The sequence below is a fragment of the Leptonychotes weddellii genome, chromosome 7 (assembly GCF_054177405.1).
Source record: "Leptonychotes weddellii isolate Sample4059 chromosome 7, ASM5417740v2, whole genome shotgun sequence".
NCBI classification, from domain to species: Eukaryota; Metazoa; Chordata; class Mammalia; order Carnivora; family Phocidae; genus Leptonychotes; species Leptonychotes weddellii.
This window is the reverse complement of record NC_138375.1, coordinates 39,179,527-39,201,304: the sequence shown is the minus strand read 5'-3', so window position 1 is coordinate 39,201,304 and position 21,778 is coordinate 39,179,527. Positions and strand designations below refer to the sequence as shown.

Below are 21,778 nucleotides of genomic sequence, written 5' to 3'. Positions count from 1 at the left end.
ATTAATTAATTAATTAATAAAAAGAAAATGGAATCCCAGGACTGGCTTTGGCTCTAGCAGGTTGTCCCTTCTGGGGCCCTGCTTGGGCCTTATCTATAAAATGGGCTGTTGAGATCCTAGAGTCTGCCAAGCCTTATGGTTGGAATGCGAGATGCCAGGAAATCCCCCCAGGGGCCCAAGGCACGGGCCTTGTCTCCGCATGGGCTGGAGCCAGGAGTGACTGCAGCTCTGTCCAGAACCAGGGTCAGCTGGGCTGAGCACAGCGGCGGCTGTGCACTCACCTTCAGGAATGTGTAGAACTTCTGCTCTTTCTCCCCGTTCACATCGCCTTTCTCAAAGAGTTGGAAATTGGGGACGAAGCCCCCGCCCGGTCGGACATACCTACAAGGAATATTCTTATGTGGGTCCCAAGGAGATGGGGCCTAGGGCTCAGAGATGACAAGAAGGGACTGAACAGGGAGGGGGCGCTGGGAATCTGGATTTTATTCCTCACCAGGCAGTGGGAGCTGATGAGTATTGAATGGGCATAGGCATAGTGTGGGTGTGCAAGCTTCTTTTTCCGGTTTGGTACCTTCTCAGTAACCCTGTCCCCTGCCTGCACTCTCCCCACCCACGCCCTCCCCCCGCCATCCCATCATGCACGCACACACAGTCGTCCCTGTGTCCAACCCCTCTTCCGTTCATGCCAGTGAACGGGGTTCCTGGAAGGGGAGCGTAGTTCTTGGTGGCTAAGTACCCATCATGAGTAGGGGCCAATGCAAGAGAGGCCTGGCGCCTCGGCTGGGGCACAGGGGCGTTGTGCTTTCTCAGAGGAGCTTTCTCGGGACACCAAGCAAGCAAGCACTCACTTGAGGCTGGGTAGGATTTCCGAGTTCTCTCCTGGCTCCTGTTTTCCAAATTGGTTGCAGGGGAAGCCCAGAATGACCAGGCCAAATGGTTCAAGCTCTTCCTGTAGTGCATTCAGTTCTGGGCCAGGGAGAAGGAGAGCAGAGATGAAGGTAGACTATCAAGGACCCCTGCCTCGTCCGCACCACTCTACCTGCTCACCCACCGTGAGCTGAAATCACCGAGGCCTGACAGGGGAAGGGCCTTGGCCAAGATTGCCCAGGGAGTGTGACAATGCTGGGATACAAGCCCCATTCTCCTGACCAATCTGGTTGGGTTGGAGGTCTGGGGAGGAAAGAGCAGTACCCTTTCTCAAATCAGGAGTCAGTCAGCTGCCCACTGCCACTGGGCCAGTAGGCTGAGGGCTCCTTCAGGACTCTCAGGATTGAGTTTCTTAGAGCAAGAGCCATACATCCCTGGGCAGAAGGCAGAGGACTTCCCGGCAGTTTGGGAATCGAAGGGAGGCCCTGGCCCAGCTCCCCAGTTCCCTCAGTGCCAGCAACCAGCCCATCTCTTGCACAAACACACTCTGCTCTATTCCAAGGGCTGGACAGAAGCATTCTAGACAAGAGTACCCAGTGCCCACTGGGCCATCCAGCCCACCATCATTCCACTTCCAGGAATTTGCCTGAGACTGCCGGGCAGACATTCAGGGTCAGGTTGCCCTTGCTTCCCCCCAACCCCGCCAGCAGACTGTGCTCAGCCCCACGACATTTTCCTGTGGGTGCGATCAGATGCCTCTGGCCTGCCTGTTCCCTCCGGCTATCTCCTCTGCCCTGGCTCGGCAGAGGGGAGTGAGGATACCAGGATCACGAAACCTGGGTGAAACACCTGGGATTGCCACTGACACACGTACTCAGGGCCTCCGTCTAACTGCCTGGTTTCCAGATGGGGGCCAACAGAAGCACTAGAGCAGATGGGGCTGAGGGCAGATGGGAAATTCTCAGCAGGATAAAGCTACCATTTCTTACTCCACTGGAAGAACACACCAGGCACAGAACCAATCTCCTCCATCCCTCTGCTTTCAGGGCAGTAGGGGTGCCCAGGGATGAAGGGTCACCGGGAATCTTCTAGAACATAATCTGAAGGCAATCAGACCTCAGGCTTAAATAGTCATCTTCACGGAAATATTGAAGACAATAGAATTGGGATACAGGGCTTGGAATCTCATGATCACGGTCACCCCTTCCCACTTGCACCAAAAAAGCTCCTGTGATTAAAATGTGCCCAACTGGCAGAAACAGCCCTACAGCAGGGGAGCAGGGCTGGGCTCTTACCAATGTACTGGCCTGTCAGGCCTCAGTAGCTGGCCACGTTGACAAAGAGGATGTATTTGCCAGCGTACCGCTTGAAGGGGACGTACTCCTGCCCGTCGATGGTGAGGGCGCCGTACTCATAGATGGTGCCGCTCACGTCAGCGTGGCAGTCCGTCTGGAACAGAGGAAGACCAGCACCAGGGAGCGGTGAGAGTCGGAAGGGAACCTGGGCATCTCCATCTTCGGGATCATGAAAGATACCAACAGGGAGAGTGACTTGCCCAAGACCACTCCGAGAACTGGAACTGGACCAGAACCAAGGTCTACTTCCTTGTGCAAGGGAATGCTTATGAAAGCACTTAATCGGCTGATGAGTGTGCGGAACCCTGCCGTACTGCTTACTGTGACCATTACTTCGCCTCCCGTGCTCGCATGGAAACGTTTGCCAGGCCCAGAGAGAGACCGTGCCGGGACGGGCGGTTGCCTCATCAGAGGCGCTGCTGGAGGCTCCTGGGGCGGCCGTCGCAACCAGCCAGGCAGGTGACGATGTGGGCCTGAATGACAGCATTGTGAAGGAGGAACTGAACAGAAAGGAGGAAGGGGCCGTGTGGAGAGGGGTGATTCAGATCTGGAGGACTGGAAAGCTGAGGCTGTTGCTATAAAACAGGGAAGCAGGAGGAGCCAGGAAGGGGAGAGGCCTGCCAGAAGGATTCGGTGTGCCGGCAAGGGGAAAGCAACAGGGCCTCGCCCATGGGACACGTTCTCTGTAAGCGTGCAGCTGGGATGACCGGTATGTCTTCCTCCGTGCCCGGCTGCTGCCCCCGGTCAAATCTAGAACAAGTATCAGACGACGGACTTGGGTGGGGGACCTGGATTCCACATCCAGCTCTGCCACTAACGCCCTGTGTGGTCTGGGGCTAGCCCTCGTTCTTCTCTGGGCCTCAGTTTCCTCTTTTCTGAGATGAGAACCTTGAGCTGGATCAGCTATGCTCAACCATGATGGCTCACCAGCGTCACCAGCGTCACCAGCGTCACCAGCAGTGGGGGAGGAGGAATGGGACCACTGCCAACCAGCAGGGCAGTGCATCCCACTCCACTCTACGCCCACCCCAGCTCTGGTACAGGCCATGAAAACCCGGGTCTACTCTTGAAAGGGTGTCTTGGCACCCATCACGCAGCAGTCAGCAGCGACGATGGTCATGACGGGAAAGGAAGAGGATTGCCAGCATTGTATCAGGTCATCTCTGGCTGTGATGGAGGAGGAGAGAGGTGCCAAGACAATAAGCAAATGAAGTGCAAACTAGCATTATAGATCAGGAGAGACAGAGACAGGTGGTGGGAGTTAGAGAAGCAAATCCACACCCTCTCCTCACCATCAGTCCTGGAAGGCTTGCTGTTGAGGTGAGGTACCTGGGCCCAACTGGGTGAAGGGAGTCATCTGGCTGGCAGGGTGTGGCCCCAGGAGGGTGTAGAAAAGCCATGTCAGTCTGGAAAATGTCGTAGGCCTGCTGAGCCAGGCCTTGTCGTAGGCCTCCTACAAGCCATTCCCAGAGAGCTGCAAGCTCTCTTCTTGGCTTCAGTGGCAACTCCCTGTTTTCCGTGAGACTGGCATTCCATGCCCCGTGACTTCTGGTGGGTGCTGGAGGCAGGTCCAAACCTTAATTCCTCTAGCCCCTGTGCCTCCCTGGCCCCAGCTGGGTCAGTTCCCCCACAGAATACAACCAGAGCCCAACAAACCCAGCCCTGCTGGCCGCAGAGGTCCAGCAGCCGGAAGGCAAGGCCTCCCGGCTCACCCCTCCACCCTGATCCAAAGACAGATTCTGGGAAATGAAGAGAACAAAAGCCAAGAGGAGGTCGAAATAACAGAAGCTTGTAAACAACAGGACGATCCACTTCTGGGCACAGCTTCGGGATGGGGGTGGGGCGAGGGGAATCTCCTCTCACTAGGCTTTTTAGTCTTTGCTGGCTCTGTGGCCCTGGCGAGTGAGTCACTTTTACTCTCTGAGCCTCAGTAGGCTGACAGGCGAGGATAATGCCACCTGCCTCCCCAAATGGCTGTAAGAATCTATGTGCAAAACAAAACAGTCTTGAAACCCTCTTGGAGAGAAATCCCCACATCAGGAGAGAGTGATTATTCTGCCTACAGCTAGAGTGAAAAGCCCTGAGTTTCCTCCGTTATTGTGAAGAAGCTTTGATGGTCCCCAGCCAGTGTAGAGCAGATGATGCTGCAAGGTGTCTCCGGGAGAAGGGATGAGGACAGAGCCTCCAAGCTGTCTACCGGGGCCACTGAGACCAGGGTTGTGGGTTCAGACGGATGGGGGTCAGAGGGTGGCCCATGGTGGTGGAAGCCATGGCCTAGATCAGGACTGAGCCTTAGGTGAGCTGTGAGCTGTCCTTAGGTGAGCTGTGGGCCCCCTTCCCTCCTCTGGGGCCCATGAACGCCAGAGACCCTGCACCTTGAACAGGGAGGCCAGAGGAGGCGGCAGGTGGGGGACTCAGGTGGGGGGTGGGCAGTGCACATGCCCCAGTCCTGCCACGGCTGGGCAATATGGCAGAGTGCTGCTGGCTTGGCAGGTGGAGGGGGTCTCAGCCAGAACCCTGGCTGGCTTGGACTTCTGCTCTTGGACCTTTCTCCTCTCCCATCTACCACTGCCGTAAGTGTGGGGTGGTGAAAGGAGCCTGGGCCTGGGGGCGGGAGACCTGAGTTCTGGGCCTGGCTGGGACTCTGACTCTGTGTGACCACTCCTTTCCCTTCTGTGGGGCTCTGGCTGCTCGCCTGTCAGATGGGCTCAGAGTCAGTGTTGTCTTAAGGGCTCTTCAGCTCTGTCAGCCTGCGGTTCCATGATTCTCTCTGCCTCGTTTAGTCACCTAGAAACCAGCGGTTACTAGGATCCCATGCACGTCAGCTGTTGTTACCCTCTCCAGCTTCTGCAGAGTCCTTCTGCACAGCAAGAACAGGGAGCCTGAGTAGCTTTAAGCTGGACTGCAGAGAGGACACAGCAAGGGAAGGAGGATTTCCTTCATTATCCGGCTCCTCCCTTTGAGCTGGGAGGAGGCAGACATCCTTCCAAGACTGTCCCCTATTGCCCATCCCATTCCTCACATGCCCCACCATCCTACCCTTGGCCCTGGGAGTCGGAGGTAAGGTAGATGGTTGAGTCTTAGAATCCGGAGCTATGACATCTCGACTCTAAGGGCCTGGGAGCAGAGATGGACATGCCCAGACTGTCGTTAGTAAGCAAGTCCTAACCGGCTGCATCTGATAGGATCATACCTCACCCTAAGACTCTTCTAGACCATACCCATCCTGTTCTCTTTGAATCCACCTATTCCTCCCCCAGAGTCCTGTGAAGAAAACACAGCTATGATGAGTTATTCATGGGGTCCACATTCTTCGCTCCAGCCTTCTCGAGTCAGGGCCCAATCTTCTATGGCTTTCCCCAAACTGAGAGTCAAGGGCTGACTCCATGGTGCTGGCCTGCCTATGCCTACCTCTACCCCACATCACAATCTTGAAACTCAGTCCCATCCCTAACCTGGAAAATGCCTTTTGAGCTGGGGATAATGAACAGGGCTGGATACAAAGGAGAAGAGGGGGACGAAATGCCTTCATAGCCATCCAGTTTCTAGGATTACTCCAAAAAGAAACAGACTGAATAGGATTTAGCTGAGGACAGGACAGGATGGGGGGTTAGAAACATGCAGAAGGAACCCTGTGCATGGAATGGGCTAATTGAACAGTAGATAGAACTTTGGAAATAGAATTGGACTCCTAAGATCTTAAAATAAAGACCCAGAAGATTTTAGAAAGACAGAAGCTCAAAGCTTCTCTTGAGCTTACACAAGCATGTGGTGTGTGTGTGTGTGTGTGTGTGTGTGTGTGTGTGTGTTGGGAGGGTGGAGACGAATCTCTCTCTCTTTGGGTCTATACCTAAGCCTGGCTTCTGCCTCCCACCCTGGGTGAGAAGAGCGGTCTACTGGGCCCACTTTTGCAGGTGCTATCCTAGGAGATAAGCGTGCTGGGTCACCCCACTCTTGGCTTCAGCATCCCCACTCTAGCTAAGGGTCACACACACTGCTGGGTAGATGAAGGCTCAGGAAAATTCTGCCTTTCCTATTGAGCTGGCAGTCCCCAACTTTCTCCGACTACCAGGTTTGCTCAGGCTGCTGTGGGCAGTGGGTGGTGGGTAGTGAGGCTGCCACAGACAGACCTTCACAGAGCAGCGTGTGGATTTTGCAGTTTCTCCAAGCATTCGCTCTGAAACCATCAGCTTCATTGTGCCCCTCCCCCACCCTCCCCACTCCAGCCCGCCCCCCACAGATGGACAAATGGAGGCCATAAAGGATTGAGGGTCTAGCCAGGGTCCTGGGGGTTGTGCACTGCCAATCCAGAGTGCTTCTTGTCACAGATCGCTGCCTCTTCTACCAACGCCCTGGAATCCAAGTGGGCATATCTACCTGCATTAATTCCTGGGCTAGAAGAGGCCTCGTCGCAATTCTTCCAGACGGGGACCACCCAGCTCCTTCCCTTTCTCCTTGCCTGTCAGTCTCCCCGGGGAACCTCCGCAGCCAACCCAGACGCGGAGTCTCTAGCCTTTCTCTGTGCCCCCACCCGCTTCAGGCCCTCCTGGAGGGGAGTAGCTGGGGACAGTCTTGGCATGCACGTAGCAAGGCGACACTGAGGTAGCCGTGGGGCAGACGGGGTCAACTCGGCGAGAGTGACCCTCCTCCCTATTCATTCTGCCCACCCAGGGCACCCAGATCTCCTATAGATGAAACTGCGAAGACACGGGCGAGTCGGGTGGGAGTCCCGGAGGCGGAGAGGGAGGTACCGGAGTTAAGGGTCAGCGCACGAGGTGTTGGCTCTCCTGGAGGGGAGTCCGGGAAGAGAGGTGCCTCGCCACCGACAGATGGACACCTGGGGGCTCTGTTCGTCCCGCCGGGCCCCCACCCCCGAGGCTCACTCACCTTCGACTTCTCCTGCCCCCGGCCCGGCGGGACGAAGCCAGCCAGGAGCAGTGAGAGAAGGCAGGACGCCCGCAACAGCCGGGCCATGGCGGGCAGGGGGCGCGTCTGCGGTCTGAGCCCGGGCCGGCGCCGTCTGAGGTGTCCGATGCTCTCAGCCACCTTTCAAGCCCTCAGCGATGACCAATCCGCGGCCGGGCCGGAGCCCCTGCAGCCAATCGCAGGGCGGCTGGCATTTCAGGGGCGGGCACAACTTACCCTCCTTCTCCTCCCTGGGCTCCGGGCGACAGTGACATAAGCAAGTCTGGGCAGAAATGGGAGTCGGTCCTTGTCAACCCATGAGGCTGCCCCCTCTTCTTTGGGCTCTAAAGTGCAAGAGGAGGCAGGCACTACGTCCTCCAGCACAGCCAGGGGACAGGGCTTTAAAATATCACTGAAGAACTGATGGAAGCCTCAATCCTAGGAAACATTTCTTACTCCTAGGTTTTGAAACACCCCGTGGTGCTCCCTCTTTCCTCCTTCCTCCATTCCAGTTGAAGGAATGTTGAGGATTAAAAATGACAGCAAGATCTGAAGTGAGACTGCTAGGAACATTTGCTCCATGCAGGTTTAGCAAGTAAGAAGCAAAGAGTGGAGGCACCTGGGTGGCTCAGTCGTTGAGCATGGGACTCTTGTTTTGGGCTCAGGTGATGATCTACCGTGGTGGGAGGAAGCCCCACATCAGGCTCCATGCTTGGGGAGGAGTATGCTTTGGATTCTCACTCTCTCTCTGTCTGCCGCTCCCCCTGTGCACCATCTCTCTCTCTAAAATAAATAAAATCCTTTCCCCCCCCTTTTTAAAAAAGCAGCAAAGAGTGGATGCCACAGATTTTGAATGCAGCCCCCTCCTGGAAAGAACACTGGGATACCTCAGCCGATTTGGGAGCAGAAAATACATTTGCTCCCTGTGTAGTCTTTTTTTTTTTTTTAAGATTTTATTTATTTATTTGACAGAGAGACAGCGAGAGAGGGAACCCAAGCAGGGGGAGTGGGAGAGGGAGAAGCAGGCTGCCCGAGAAGCAGGGAGCCCGACGCGGGGTTCGATCCTAGGACCCCAGGATCATGACCTGAGCCGAAGGCAGACGCTTAACGACTGAGCCACCCAGGCGCCCCGCTTGCTGTGTCGTCTTGAATGTGTTGCTTTCCCCCTCTGGGCCTTGGTTTCCCCAACTGTGTAATGATGGGATTAGCTGATGACCTCCTGATGCCCTTCTGGTTCTGGCTAGCTTCTAAAATAAGTGAGAGACCTAGAACAGAAGTTCCTTGAGAGTAGGGACCATAATCACCACCTGGCCCAGGGCCTAGAGCACAGGTGCTAAATATTGCATTAATCAACCAAAGAATTCATTTCTCTGCTCGGAGATACCGTTGATGAGGTAGGCAGCTCTAGGTCTGGGCTATCTTGGTATGATCCTGTTCATAGATAGGGGAATGTGTTGGGATCAGTGCTTCCCAAATCTGCCCGACTACCAGAGTCACCTGGGAAGCTTCTAGTTGATTCCCAGACCCCACTCCAGGATCACTGTATTAGAATCTCTGGGGGCAGAGGCTGAGAATCTGCCTTCAGACACGTTCCAAAGGTGGTTCTGAGGCAGGCGATCCTGTCTTCTGGCAGAGAAGTGCCTTGAGATAGCATGCCTTTCCTCTGACTGGCGATATTGTCCCCGTGGGAATTTGGAAGTTCTCTCTCAAGTCCCACATTCTCCATAAAGCCTTTCTTCAAACCACAGCCTGTTGAAAGGAAGGGAAACTTGAAGTCCAGAAAGTCTTTAAGTGAGTTAAAGCGCAGAAGTGTTTGAACAGCAGCTGACACAGAGCATGTGCTCAATAAATGTTATTCAACTGCCTCATTTCCCTGAGGCCTAGAGATGAACAATCTGCCCAAGTTCCCACAGTAAATCGGTGGCAGAGCAGGGACCAGAATCAAGATCTTTAGACTCCAGTCTCAGGCAGTCTTCCCTTTGTTCTGTTGTCTTTTGAAGGTCGTATTTACCCAAAGATACAAATGTCTGTACACCTATCAGTTTGTCAGAAATCCATTGTTCATTATCCTCAGTAGGCATCTAGTGACCCTCCAGATATGTGCCTGGCACCATGTAAACACCATGAGAGACGTCAGAGAGTTTTCTGGAAGTTGCAATCTCCATCCTCAAGGTGTGTCCCACAGAGCCAGGAGTAGGAGGAGGCCAGTGGCCACCTAGGGTCTTGCAAGTGCTCAACTGGCAGCCGAGAGTGAGAGCCTCCTTCAATTTTGCACCCTATGTGCCTGACTTGCCTCATCCTAGTCCCAGCCCTGGTGTTCAGTTTCTTTGGGGGAAATAAGAAGGAGTCAGAAGCCGGAGGCTTGCTGTGGGGCCACACACAAGTTACTTTCCTTCTCTGGGCCTCAACTGGTCCAACTCTTAATCAAGAGTCTTTGGCAGCCTCTCAGTGATGGTCTCTGCGGCTCTACAGTTCCAGAAGGGTCTAAGGAAAGCGTGTTTACAAGAAACTCATGAGTACGGGCTTCACAGACAGGTGGGGGGACCGCTGGGGGTCGGGGGAACATGGCGGGCACTGCGGACCGCCTGCACACTACTTTCAAGAGGGCTGAGCCTTGGCACCAAGAACATGAAGACAAACATGGAAATAGTATGCCCCAGTCTTTTCACTGCCCACCTTATGAGCTCATTTAGTTGATTTGTTCCCAGAACCCTATGTTTTGAAAGATGTTATTCTCCACCAGGCTGTTTCCTCTTGGCCCCAGGTTGAAGTCCAAATTCCTTAGTGCTTTAGACAATGTCCTCAAAGTCCAGCCACACTCCTCTCATTCTCTCTAGCCCAGCTGTACTGGGCCTTTTTCTCGTTCTTCCAACATACCTAATTCTCTCTTACCTCCAGGTTTTGTCTCGGCTCTTCCCTCCGCCTGGAGCACTCCACATTCTCTCCCTAACTGGTTCACTTCCACCATGTTTCAGGTCTCCACTTCTGTTCAGGTCCCCTTGCTTTAGTATTGTTCCTAGAATATTTGATACTTTCTATATCAACCCTTTGTTGTCCTTTATCATCATTTCTTTTTTACTTTCTACACCAAGTCACAAGGTCCACAAAGGCTTCATTCCCAAAACTTTGCACAGGGCTTAATACATAGTAGATGCTCAGTAAATATTAAATAAATGTCAAATAAAACACTATTTAGCATCTAGAATAAGCAGAGCTTCAGGTCAGCATGTGCTAACAATTTGAGCCCACAAAACTGGTCGGATTCTAGCAGCTAGGAAGATCTGAGACATGTGAGTGATGCGAAGTGAGCTTATCACAGGAGAGTAAATGATTTGCATTGGGTTTCAGGAAAGGAAGGGTAGAGACAGATGCTGTAGAGGAATCAGAAGCCAGTTATGCTTCCAGCCCGAGAATGTGCTCTACAGAGTCCCAGACAAGTGGGCACCCAGTGCCTCTTCATTTTTTTTTGGAGACATACACAGGGAGCTTACTACTTACCTGTTTGGTGGGTAGGTAGGGACTACAGATGACTTAAAGAAGGTTTTTAAAAAAAGTGCTGATGCTCTGTGTCTTTGAGGAAGACAGAACATGAGTTAATAAACAAGAAGGGCTGTAAAAAGCCAGAACAATGGAAGCCAGCCTTATCACTGCTGAGTAGGCACTGGACTTGACGATGGGGTCAGCCAGCCCAACCGATGGGTCGAGATGGGGGCAACAGAGGGGAGGCCCAGCCCCCATCACCTCAGTGCCAATTTCAAACAGTAGCCCTGTTTTGCAATCAAGAAGAGATTGCAGAACCCAGGTATGGCCTGTTGCTGCTGGTTTTCTGACTAATTGGCCGACCCAATCTCAGAGTCAGCCAGGACACAGGGAGTCCATCAAGAGGAGACGTAGCTAGAGCCTTGACTTTTGAAACCAGGGCCTTTCAAACTCAGGGCCTTTCCTCATCTATGGAATGAGGAGTTGGACAAGTTGATCTCAAGGGCAAAACTGTTGGACAGTAAGAGTAACCGCCAGCATTCACCCAACATCCTACATGTCCCAGGTATTGTTTTAGATTTATTAACTTTTTGAAAAATCCCTGCAACCTCATGAAGTAGCTAACATTATTATCCCCATTTTGCAGATAAAGAAACTAATACATAGAGAGGTTAAGTAATTTTGTTTAAGGGCATGCAGTTGGGAGACGGCAGAACCAGAATTCTGACCCAGATGTTCTGTCTCCAGAGCCCTTGCCGTTGATCGCTCACCTGTGTTGTCCAACATGGCAGCTATGAGCCAGGTGTGGCTAGTGAGTGCTTGGAACGTGGCTAGTCCACATTGAGATGTGCCACCAGTATAAAATACACATGGGTTTTTGAAGACTTCATATGAAAAAAAAGAATGTAAAATATCCCAATAAATGTTTGTATCATTACATGTTGAAATGTTCATATTTTATATATTGGGTTAAAGAAAACGTATTTTTTAAAAAAGACTATTTATTTACTTTACAGCTAGAGAGAAAGAGAGAGAGAGAGCCTGTGAGTGGTGGGAGGAGCAGAGGGAGAGGGACAAGCAGACTCCGCGCTGAGCGCAGAGTCCAATGTGGGGATTGATCCACGACCCTGAGATCATGACCCAAGCCAAAATCAAGAGTCAGATGCTAAACCGAATGAGCCACCCAGGCACCTTGAAAAAATATATATGTATTTTTGAAGATTTATTTGACAGAGAGAGTGAGAGAGAGAGAGAGAGCACAAGCAGGGGGAGCAGCAGGGGGAGAGGGAGAAGCAGGCTTCCCGTTGAGCAAGGAGCCCAATGTGGGGCTCGATCCCAGGACCCTGGGATCATGACCTGAGCAGAAGGCAGACACTTAACTGACTGAGCCACCCAGGGACCCCCTGAAAATATATTCTTGAAGTTAATTTCACCTCTTTTTACATTTTAAAATGTGACTGCTAGAAAACTTTACATAGGCAACTGATGTTATATTTCTACTGGACAGCACTAGTTTAAGCTATATAATCTTAAGAGATTGGTAAAGGATTATGGTTGCCTGTGAAATCTTGGCTTATCACCTGTCTGAGGTCCCCAAGACCATTTCTAGGTTCAGTGATTCACAAGGACTCATAGATCTCAGCATATAGTCATACTCATGCTATCACTTATTATAGTGAAAGCTCACAAAGCAAAATCAGCAAGGGAAAAGGTGCATGGGACAAGCTCTGGAGGAAACCAGGAACAAGCTTCCAAGAGTCCTCTCCCAGTTGAGTTACACAGGATGTGCTTAATTCCTCTAGCAACGAACTGTGACAACACATGTAAAATGTTATCTGCCAGGAAGGCTCATCAGAGACTCAATGCCCAGGGCTTTTCCTTGGGGCTAGCCATGTAGGCATCCGCTGTTTCGCATGTACCAAAGTTCCAGACTCCCAGAAGGAGAGCAGGTGTTCAGCATAAACCACATTGTTTGTATCAACAGTTTGGGCACAGTGACCCACTCTTACCAATTCTGGGAATGGTGGAAATTCTCCTGAAACTGAAGTTCCCAAAGCCAACCAAGGGCCAACTGTGCAAACAGATCTTTCTAAGCAGAGCAGTCCTGCTATGTTTACTCTTTTCTGCAGATCTCCCAATTAAACTTGACCAGGACCTGGCCTGGCAAGTTTGACCAGGTTTGTTGAGTTTACCTGACATGAAGTGAATGACTCCCATTTGCTCCAAAGCCTGTTTAGTGGGAGGGAGACTTATAAAAAGGGGAAGAGCCCCTCTTAGAGACTATCTCATTCAACCCTCTCATCTGAGAGGTTGAATGATTTGTTTAAGGTCCCACAGCAAATACAAGCATCTATAAGGGTGATACCTAGGCTAAATGCAGCTGCAGGCTTTCAGCCAAAATGCCCCTTCCATTCCCTTGGATGCCCTTACATGTTGCTAGAACCCCAAACTCTTTTTCCCATTTCTTAGTAGTAGGGAGTCCTACCTATGTCTCTGCTGGCCTCACACCACCCACCTCTATCCTTTCTAGGTTATTGTTGGGCTGGGAGAGACTCTAGTGCTGGAAGAGCAGTAATAACCCTCATAAATAATCACTTACCAGTGAACAACCCACATCCTACTTCCTGTGGGTTAACTAACAATGCACAAAACCAATGAGGACTGGAAGGAACTGGTAAACTCCAGAGCAGAACAACAAGATGGGGTAAGTAGCTTATCCCTGCCCCTCCCCCACTGGCTTCTCCCAACATGACCACAGCTAACAAATGGCCAGGTCAGGTCCATATCATTCCTACCCCTTCCCCAACTCAGAAGGTTCATGTCAAGGGGGCTTGTGAAGTCTACTTGAGAAGGTTTTGGAGTGACAGTCTGGAGTCCTGGTCCTTTCTCAGTATGTGCCATAGACTAGTCCCTTCTCTCTGATCCTTGCAGTTCCTCCAATTCAGAAATGAGGAAATTAGAATTCTGGGGTTTTGTCCATCCTGGTCAGTCTAAGAGGGTGCAGCTTCTCATGAACCGAACCCAGGGAGGAGTCCATGATGACAAATGGGATGGTGCCTAGCAGAATCTGGGCTGGGTTACAGGGCGAGGGGTACTGTGGGTAAATCATATGGTCTCCTCCTTCGTGGCTTTTGTCTCTCTCAAATGGCTATTTTGATTTGAAATGCTAGGACACGGGTAGTTCAGAGTCTGCATATTACCATGCCCATGCACATCCCCCACGAGGTGAAGAGGTTGGGCCGAAGTCTCTAGGGCCCTAACCTTATTCAGAAATACTCTAACACTACCTGCCTGGGTAACTTCAGCCAAAGCAGATTCACCCCTCTGGGGCATGACCTTCCCCTGGGAGGTGTTAAATGGGGTCAACGCCTTCTGCCCTGCTTGCTCAGTAAGCCTTTTAGAGGGCTCTGATAGAGTGTTGGAGCCGAAGGATGCTAGAACATGAACTTCAACAAGAACTGAGGAGGGTTTTTTCCTTTCCAATTCATTCTTTCTTTCTAGAGCTATGCCTTGTCAGTGCCTTTTCCTCATATTACTGAACTCTTAAACTTACTAAACCAAGTATTCCATAAGCACATTAGTAAACAACAGGTGTCTATTAAGCATTTACCAGGTGCTATGCACTGTCCCAACTGCTGAGGATTCAGGGACTCAGAGTGAATAAGGAGTGATTCCTGCCCTCAAGAGGCTCACAGTTGGGTAGGGAGGTGACCATAAGCCGACTGTGCAGGGTGATGGATACTCTCACAGGGGAAAGTGGCAATACAAAGTGAGAAACCGAACTCAGCTCGGTGGCTGCAGGGCTGACTTCCAGGTAGAAGTAACTAGTAATCTGGGAAGGAGTAGGAGGACTCCTTCACGATGAGTGAGACACAGGAGTGTTTGGAGCCGGGAGCCGAAGGAACCACTGGCTCAAAGGCTGACTGGCCTCTTCCAGCTTTGATACTCTGTGTTCTTCATGGCTAAAGCAGAGAGCTCAAGGTGAAAAGTGAGGAGAGGTAAGGCTGGAGAGGTAAACAAAGGCAGATGGAGATGGGCTTTGATGACCTTGGACTCTATCCTGAGGACAGCAGACAGAAGCAGCCTCCTTCCCCACATCACTTTGTTTTGTTACTCTTTTATTACTTTTCACAATTTTAAGTGATCTCATTCATTTATTTATCTACCTATCTAAGTAAGGTCTATCCCATTCTCCCAACTCCAACGTAAACAACATGGGCGGGGACCAGGATTAGGGAGAAGGGATGGGGTGGAGGGGGAGAAGGGAAAGGCAAACATGTTTTAAATACCCATTGTGTGTGCTAAACACAGTGCTAGGCACCTTCTCCGATATTCTTTGAGGAGAGCCCCATTATTACCCCCATTTTACAAGGGAGGAAACGGAGACTCTGAGGGATGAATTACCTGCCCAAAGTTATTAAATGTGTCTAATGTGGAAATGGATCTTCTCTCCATTATGGAAGAAGGGTGACAGAAGGGGATAGGAGAAGAGAAAGGAAAGAGGAGGAGAACCATGGCAGGGAGAAAGAAGAAGGGAGTAAGGTGTGGGGGCCCTGGCGCTCTGCCAGGCAAGGGCAATGGGCCCAGAGTTGTCCTTGCATCCCAGAAGGCTGACGGGGAATGTTTATGAGAAATCTCAACATTCAGAAGGAGCATGACCTCCCAGCCTGCCTGTTCCTGCCTCGTGACTGCTCCTGGCTATAAACAGCCTGTTTACTAACTCCAGAAAACTGGCTCCTCTACCACTTAGCTTTATCTCCTGGGATGGACGGGCTTGGAGAGCACGGGGTGCCTGGCCAAGAGTGTCCAGACTGGCAGAAGCAGCTGCTGGAAACTCAATGATCCTTAAAGAGGTGGGTCAAAAGAAGCCACAGAGAGCACACATTCTGTCTACATCCACCCCCTTGCAGAATTGTCCAAGGCTGCATGGTAGGTTAATGGGCCCGAAAAACCCTTGACCCAATGGCTGCCACTTCAAGGGAATTAAAGTTTGACTCATCTCATTATTTTTCCTAATGACCACCATCATTAGAGCACTAATGGTGAAAACAAATGAAATGGTGGTTATAAAGGCACTTGGCAAACTGAACCCCCCTGAGCACTTGAGAATTTGTTTCCAGTCCAGTCCCTCATGCTCTCCAATTACCACTGTCCCTACTTAATCCCTTAGGACAAACTAACACAAGGAGACACACACACACACTCACCCACCACATGCTTACCACCACACACCAGGTCTCAGCTGTGAAATGAGGGTCATTATTATTTTTTTAAGATTTTATTTATTTTTGAGAGAGAGAGAGAACGAGAACGAGCGGGGGGGGGGTAGGGGCAGAGGGAGAAGCAGACTCCCCGCTGAGCAGGGAGCCCAATGTGGGACTCAATCCCTGGACTCTGGGATCATGACCTGAGCCGAAGGCAGATGCTGAACGCACTGAGCCACCCAGGCATCCCAGTAATGAGGGTTATAATAGTACCAACTAGGCTGTTGGCAGGATTAAATGAGATACTTATATGAAGTTTAGCACCATGCATGGCACCTCCATGTGCTCAATCAGTGTTAGCTACATCCATGCCGGGTGTCCCTTGAGAAATTCCATTAAAAACCTCCCATGGCAAGTGACCTGGAACAGGAATATTTTTGAATGGGGGACAAGAGACATGGCAGGTATTTACTGGGTTTTCATAGTCTGAAAGACTGGAATGAGAACACCAAGAACCCTGTGGAATTTCTGGGAAAGGAGGGTATGTCCAAACACAAGAACTGGATGAAATGTCTTAGGACATTTACAAGTCAGAAAGAACAGAAAAACACCAGCTTGTTCCAAGGCAAGTGGTAGGACACGGTGACCTTTCAAGGACACAGGAGCTTGGCTATAATTGAAAGCTGTTGAAAACTAGCTAAGCTCACAGGGCTCATCCTGCTGGTAGTCGCTACAGAGTTGGTGAGTGCAGAGGATCTCCTTCCCCCCGCCCCGTTGCACTTCCAGAAACTTCTCCCAGTGTTCCCATTAATATTGACTTACCTTGAGTCTTGGAATATGTCCCTGTCTCTTCCATTCTCTCTTATTCTCATTGGACCTATAGATTTTTTTAATAGTTTGAGAATTTTCATTCACATAATATATGATTACATTCCTCTTGTAAAATCAAAACTTGATAACTAAGGCAAAAATCCCATTCCACCCCTTCTGCTTTCCATTTCTGTCACAACTCTTCTCCTCTAGCATAATTAGCAGTCTGTTTATCCTTCCGGAATTTTCTCTGTGCACCCACACCCATCACTTAAAATACGTACGTGACAGCATTTTTTTGTTTGTTTGGCATTTTTCTCCTTTATTTTTTTCATGGCACATTATTATTGTGCTACAATTTGCCTTCCTCGTCCACTGTGTGTTTTAGAAATCTGTCCATGTGAGCATTTTAAATCTACTGAATTATTAACCCCTACACAATGTGGACATTTTATGGTTTATTTGCTCACTCCTCCCCTCACGCATCCTTTCGCTGTGACAGCCAATGCTGCCTGAACATCCTTCACACATCTTGTCACAGGTGATTTTGCTTCTCTACGACAGAAATCTGGCAGTGGAATTACAAGTTATCAGGGTATGAACGTCCCCTGCTGAATCTTAAGTATAAATTCTCCCTAGCCAGTTTCTGGGGCAATTTCTTGTGATTCCCAGGTACCATATCTAAAGCACAAGCTTCCTACTTCCAGCTCCTCAGTGAGCATCTCCACCCAGAGCTCCCTCAGGCCCCTCAATCTCACATAAGAAAAGTGACGTCATCTCCTTTTCCCTCCCCGCAGCCTCTCCTCTGGAATACACATCCACATTCTCTGTTACCCAAACCTGGAACTTTAATCATAGCTTTCCCTTCTCTCTCCCCAACATCTGATGAAATGTCAAATCCTATGGATTTTCCCTACCTAGTCTCCTTGTCCCCTTATGCAATGCAATAACTTCATCTTGATAAAGCACAGGTCATGTCATTCTCTTTGGTTGGTTCCCGATTACAAAATCCACAGGATCTCCTTGGCTTGCTATTCCCAGACTTCTCCAATCTGGTTCAGTCTTCTTCTAGTTTTGATCTCCTCAGATTCCTCTTCTTTCACCCTCCAGGCACAATGATCACCTTGCATTTGCAAACGTACTGGTATTTCTTGACTCCAAGACTTTGTTTCCATGTTTCATCTCCTAAAAGTCTCTTTCTGACCTCTGCCTGTTGAAAGTCTACCATCCCTATTAGGTCCTATCAACTGACTTGAAGGATGTGGATTCTAGCATTCTTCTACAAGTAGCCAATTTCTTAACTCTCTGACCATTAATTTTCTTTCCTGTAAAAAGGATATAATACCTTCCAGGTCTATGGGGGAACTTTTTTCTTTTTTAAAAAAGATTTTTATTTATTTGAGAGAGACAGAGCACACAAAGCAGGGAGAGGGGCAGAGGGAGAGGGAGAAGAAGACTCTCCACTGAGCAGGGAGCCCAACGATGTGGAGCTCGCTCCCAGGACTCTGAGATCATGACCTGAGCTGAAGGTGACCTGAGACTGAGCCACCCAGGTGCCCCATATGGGGGAATTTCTAATAAATGCATATAAAGCACTTAGCACAGTGCCTTAGAGAGTAAAAGCTAAATAAACCTTAGCTCTTACAACTATCAAGTCTCTTTCATAAAGCCATTCCTAGTCTCACTACAAAGTGACTTTCCTGCCTTCCTGGGCTCTCTCTATTCTGGTGGGCATTTAGTCACTCAGTTATTTATGTATAAATCTGTCCTCACACCTGATAATGGCCCTCTGAGGGGCAGGGATCCTCCCATTTATTTCTGCGTAGTGTGCCAGCCCAGTGCCTAGAACTGAACTGAACGTGGGGAGAAAGTTTTACTGCTGTCAACTTCGGAAGCGCAGGGAAATGAAGCAAGCAAGCTGAATGGAATCAGAAGACAGCTTTGAATCCCACCTCAGCACTTACTGGTTGGTGAGAATGACTCTCCTCACACCCAGTTTCCTTACGTAGAAAATGGGGAAAATATTAATATCCACCTCACAAGCTTGGGGTGAGCTTATATATGCCAAAGAACTTTCTAGTTGTTTTTTGCTTTTAGAGCTTAGCTTGTCTTCTCACAGTAGCTTGCTTCCCCCTTGTGGATAAAATTCAAACTGCATATTAAGCTCATAATCTAGAAGCCAGAGGTTATCTCAGCATCGTTTAGATTACTGAAAAACTGAAAACAAACCAGGCCTCCAAATAGGCGTTTGGCTAAATATATTGTGGCACATCCATAAAGAGGAATATTATCAAGCCATTTTAATATAATGAAATAGATGTCGATGGTGTACTGCTAAGTAAAACTCTAGTTATAAACATATAAACTACGCCCTGTTTTTTGTAAATATCTATACACATATGAAAGGATAACCCATTAAATGTTAATAGTGTTTACACTGGGTGGTGGAATACAGCTGCTTTTCACTTTCTTTACAGTTGTATGTCCGATTTCTCACAATAAGCATGAATTATTGCTATTAGAAAAATATAGCTCCTTTGGGGTGCCTGGGTGGCTCAGTCGGTTAAGCATCTGCCTTCGGCTCAGGTCATGATCCCAGGGTCCTGGGATCGAGCCCCGCATCGGGCTCCCTACTCAGCAGGGAGACTGCTTCTCCCTCTCCTTCTGCCTGCCGCCATGCCTACCTGTGATAGCTCTCTCTCTCTGTCAAATAAATAAATAAATAAAATCTTAAAAAAAAAAAAGAAAAATATAGCTCCTTTAATCGTGGGGGAACCTGTCAGTAAAACCAGATACCTATAAGTTCCCTGTTGTGACAAGCCAAGCTGATTTGGGGGGTATTCTGAATCATATTTTTTAAAAAGATTCCATGCTCCAGGACAATGCACACACACCATAAGCTGATGCTAAAGTCACCCCGGGACACGTGGGCCTCCGAGAGTGGCAGCGTCAACAGTCATTTATCTGCTCCTTGGGTCTGCTCCAGGAGCTCAGGGGATAGGAAGAATCTCCTGGGGCAGAGGGTAGGAAAAGTTCCTGGAGGAGATGGCTTAAGTAAGTTTAATAGATGTTGGTTCAGTGTTTACTCAGCATTTCTCAAAGACTCCACACCCAAGGGCCACTTCACGGACATCCAGAGCACATGAAGACTCTACAGTTTAAGTGTTTTAATAATCACGACTTAAAACAAAATTTAAATTATAAAAAAGTGACACTCTCATATCATCAGCAGGAAGGGTGATGATACTGTTTTCAGTCTTTAACCAGTACCTGTATATCTGGCTCTATGAGGGAAGGTCAGTTTTCAGCTTCCAGTTTTTTTTTTCTTTTTCTTTTTATCATATTAGAAAGTCTGAACTTAAAACTGTACATCAGAAGTCACTGCAGAAAACAGTATGGTGGTTCTTCAAAAAATTAAACATAGAATTACCATATGGCCAAACAGTTCCACTTCTAGGTACATACCTAAATAAACTGGAACGAGGCACCCCAAAACTTGTGCTCTTAATCACTGAGCTATACTACTTCCCCAGGTATCCAGAGAGTTTTTAAAACTTAAATGACAAAAACTGACCCCATTAGTACCAGAAGGCAAGTGAAAATCTAAATGACAGTTACATGCAGTGGCTCTGGGCAGAATAACCATTTACAGAGCCATGAATACATGGGGCAAGCTTAAAAGGCTTGGCGCCTTTGGTGCAAACATCATGATGAATTTACAAGATTTCCATGGCTTGCAGATATTATCTTGAATCTTCAATGTTCTGGACAGAAGAAGGGCAGGAGGACACTGTGCCATAAACTCTGGAGTGTAGGTCAACTCTGCTGCTTACACAAGTCTGTGACTTAGAATTCTGAGATCACGGTCCCTGTTTCATGGAAATGAGGCTCTCCTTGTGCTCCTTCTTCAAGAGTTCTGAAGGGTGCCAGGACAGCAATACCTCCTTGAGCATGGGGAATTGGTGGGCTTTCCTGGAGGATCCCCAAGCCACTTGAGCACTGGCGTGGAGGACTTAGAGGGCTGGACTAGGTCACTACAAAAACCTCTGCTTAGACCAGGCTATTGTGCAATGTTCTTCCCGAGCTGACAATCTCCACATGAGGGTGAAATCTGGGGGAAATTCAGTACTTGTTTGGTATCTTCTATCTGGGTTCAGAAGGTGGGTAAACCCTGTGAAGAAAGTGCATGTGGGTTCCCTTCAGCTGCATGGCAGAGAGGTTCCTGGGGTAGATGACAAATGGACCACTGGGTCCTCAGAACACTTGTCCGAGGATACACTAAAAACACCTGGTGGGTATCCTTCCAGGCTGTTCCTCCCACATGCTTCTAAAGCCTGAATTTTGGAACCTGTTAGATGATAATCAAAATGGACACAACTTGAGATTTTCTTTCAGGGGTCAGTAAGACATCAAGCCCTATCACTGCCCACCTGCTCTCCTCCCATTACATTCTCATGTCGCTGCTCTTGTGACTCTCCTGTACTCCCTTCACTCTCAACAACAGGAGCCCAGTTCCTAGTGCTTTACTGATGGTGTCTTGTACTAACCTGGTGGGACGGGTGCTTCTCCTACTCTTCATTCTTGTCCCTCTTTTGAACTTCAGTCAAAAATAATAATAAAATAAATAAATAATAAAATATGTTAAAAAATAACTGCTACATCCATACAATGGAATATTATCCAGTGACAAAAACGAAATGAGTTATCAAGCCACACAAAAACATGGTTGCATCTTAAATACATACTGCTAAGTGAAAGAAGCCAAATGGAAAAGGCTGTATACTGTATGATTCCATTGATAGGACTATGGGCAAGAAAACTATACAGACAGTAAAAATATCAGTGGCTTTCAGGAATTCAGAGACGGGGAGGGGAGTTGAACAGGGGAAGTACAGGGGATTTTTAGGGTATGAAACTATTCTGTGTGACACTGTAATGAAGAATATACATGACACTGTGAAATTGTAAAAACCCACAGAACTTAGCACAAACCATGAACTTGAATGTAATCAATTAAAAACATAATCTGGGCAGTAGGAGGATTTCAGGATGGAGTTTAGGCTTTGACAAAAGAATCTAACTGTAGTACACATGTATGAAGTAACCTCACTACAGGGGGTGAGGGGAAAAAGTATTGGCCTAAATTAACCTGGGAAA

The 21,778-nt window shown here is 49.1% G+C and overlaps 2 protein-coding genes across 2 annotated transcripts in view; both read right to left on the bottom strand.

The window, feature by feature from the left end:
• The window catches only part of MYOZ3 (myozenin 3), a 381,468-nt gene that overhangs the window by 135,649 nt on the left and 224,041 nt on the right, over positions 1-21,778 (bottom strand). The window lies entirely within an intron of this gene.
• Positions 102-7,267, bottom strand: GPX3 (glutathione peroxidase 3). Its single transcript, XM_006752411.3, has 4 exons — positions 7,110-7,267; positions 2,163-2,316; positions 849-966; positions 102-381 (listed from the first exon to the last, which is right to left on the bottom strand). The coding sequence occupies exons 1-4, from the start codon at positions 7,194-7,196 to the stop codon at positions 117-119; spliced, it is 624 nt and encodes a 207-aa protein (XP_006752474.2). The 5' UTR covers positions 7,197-7,267; the 3' UTR covers positions 102-116.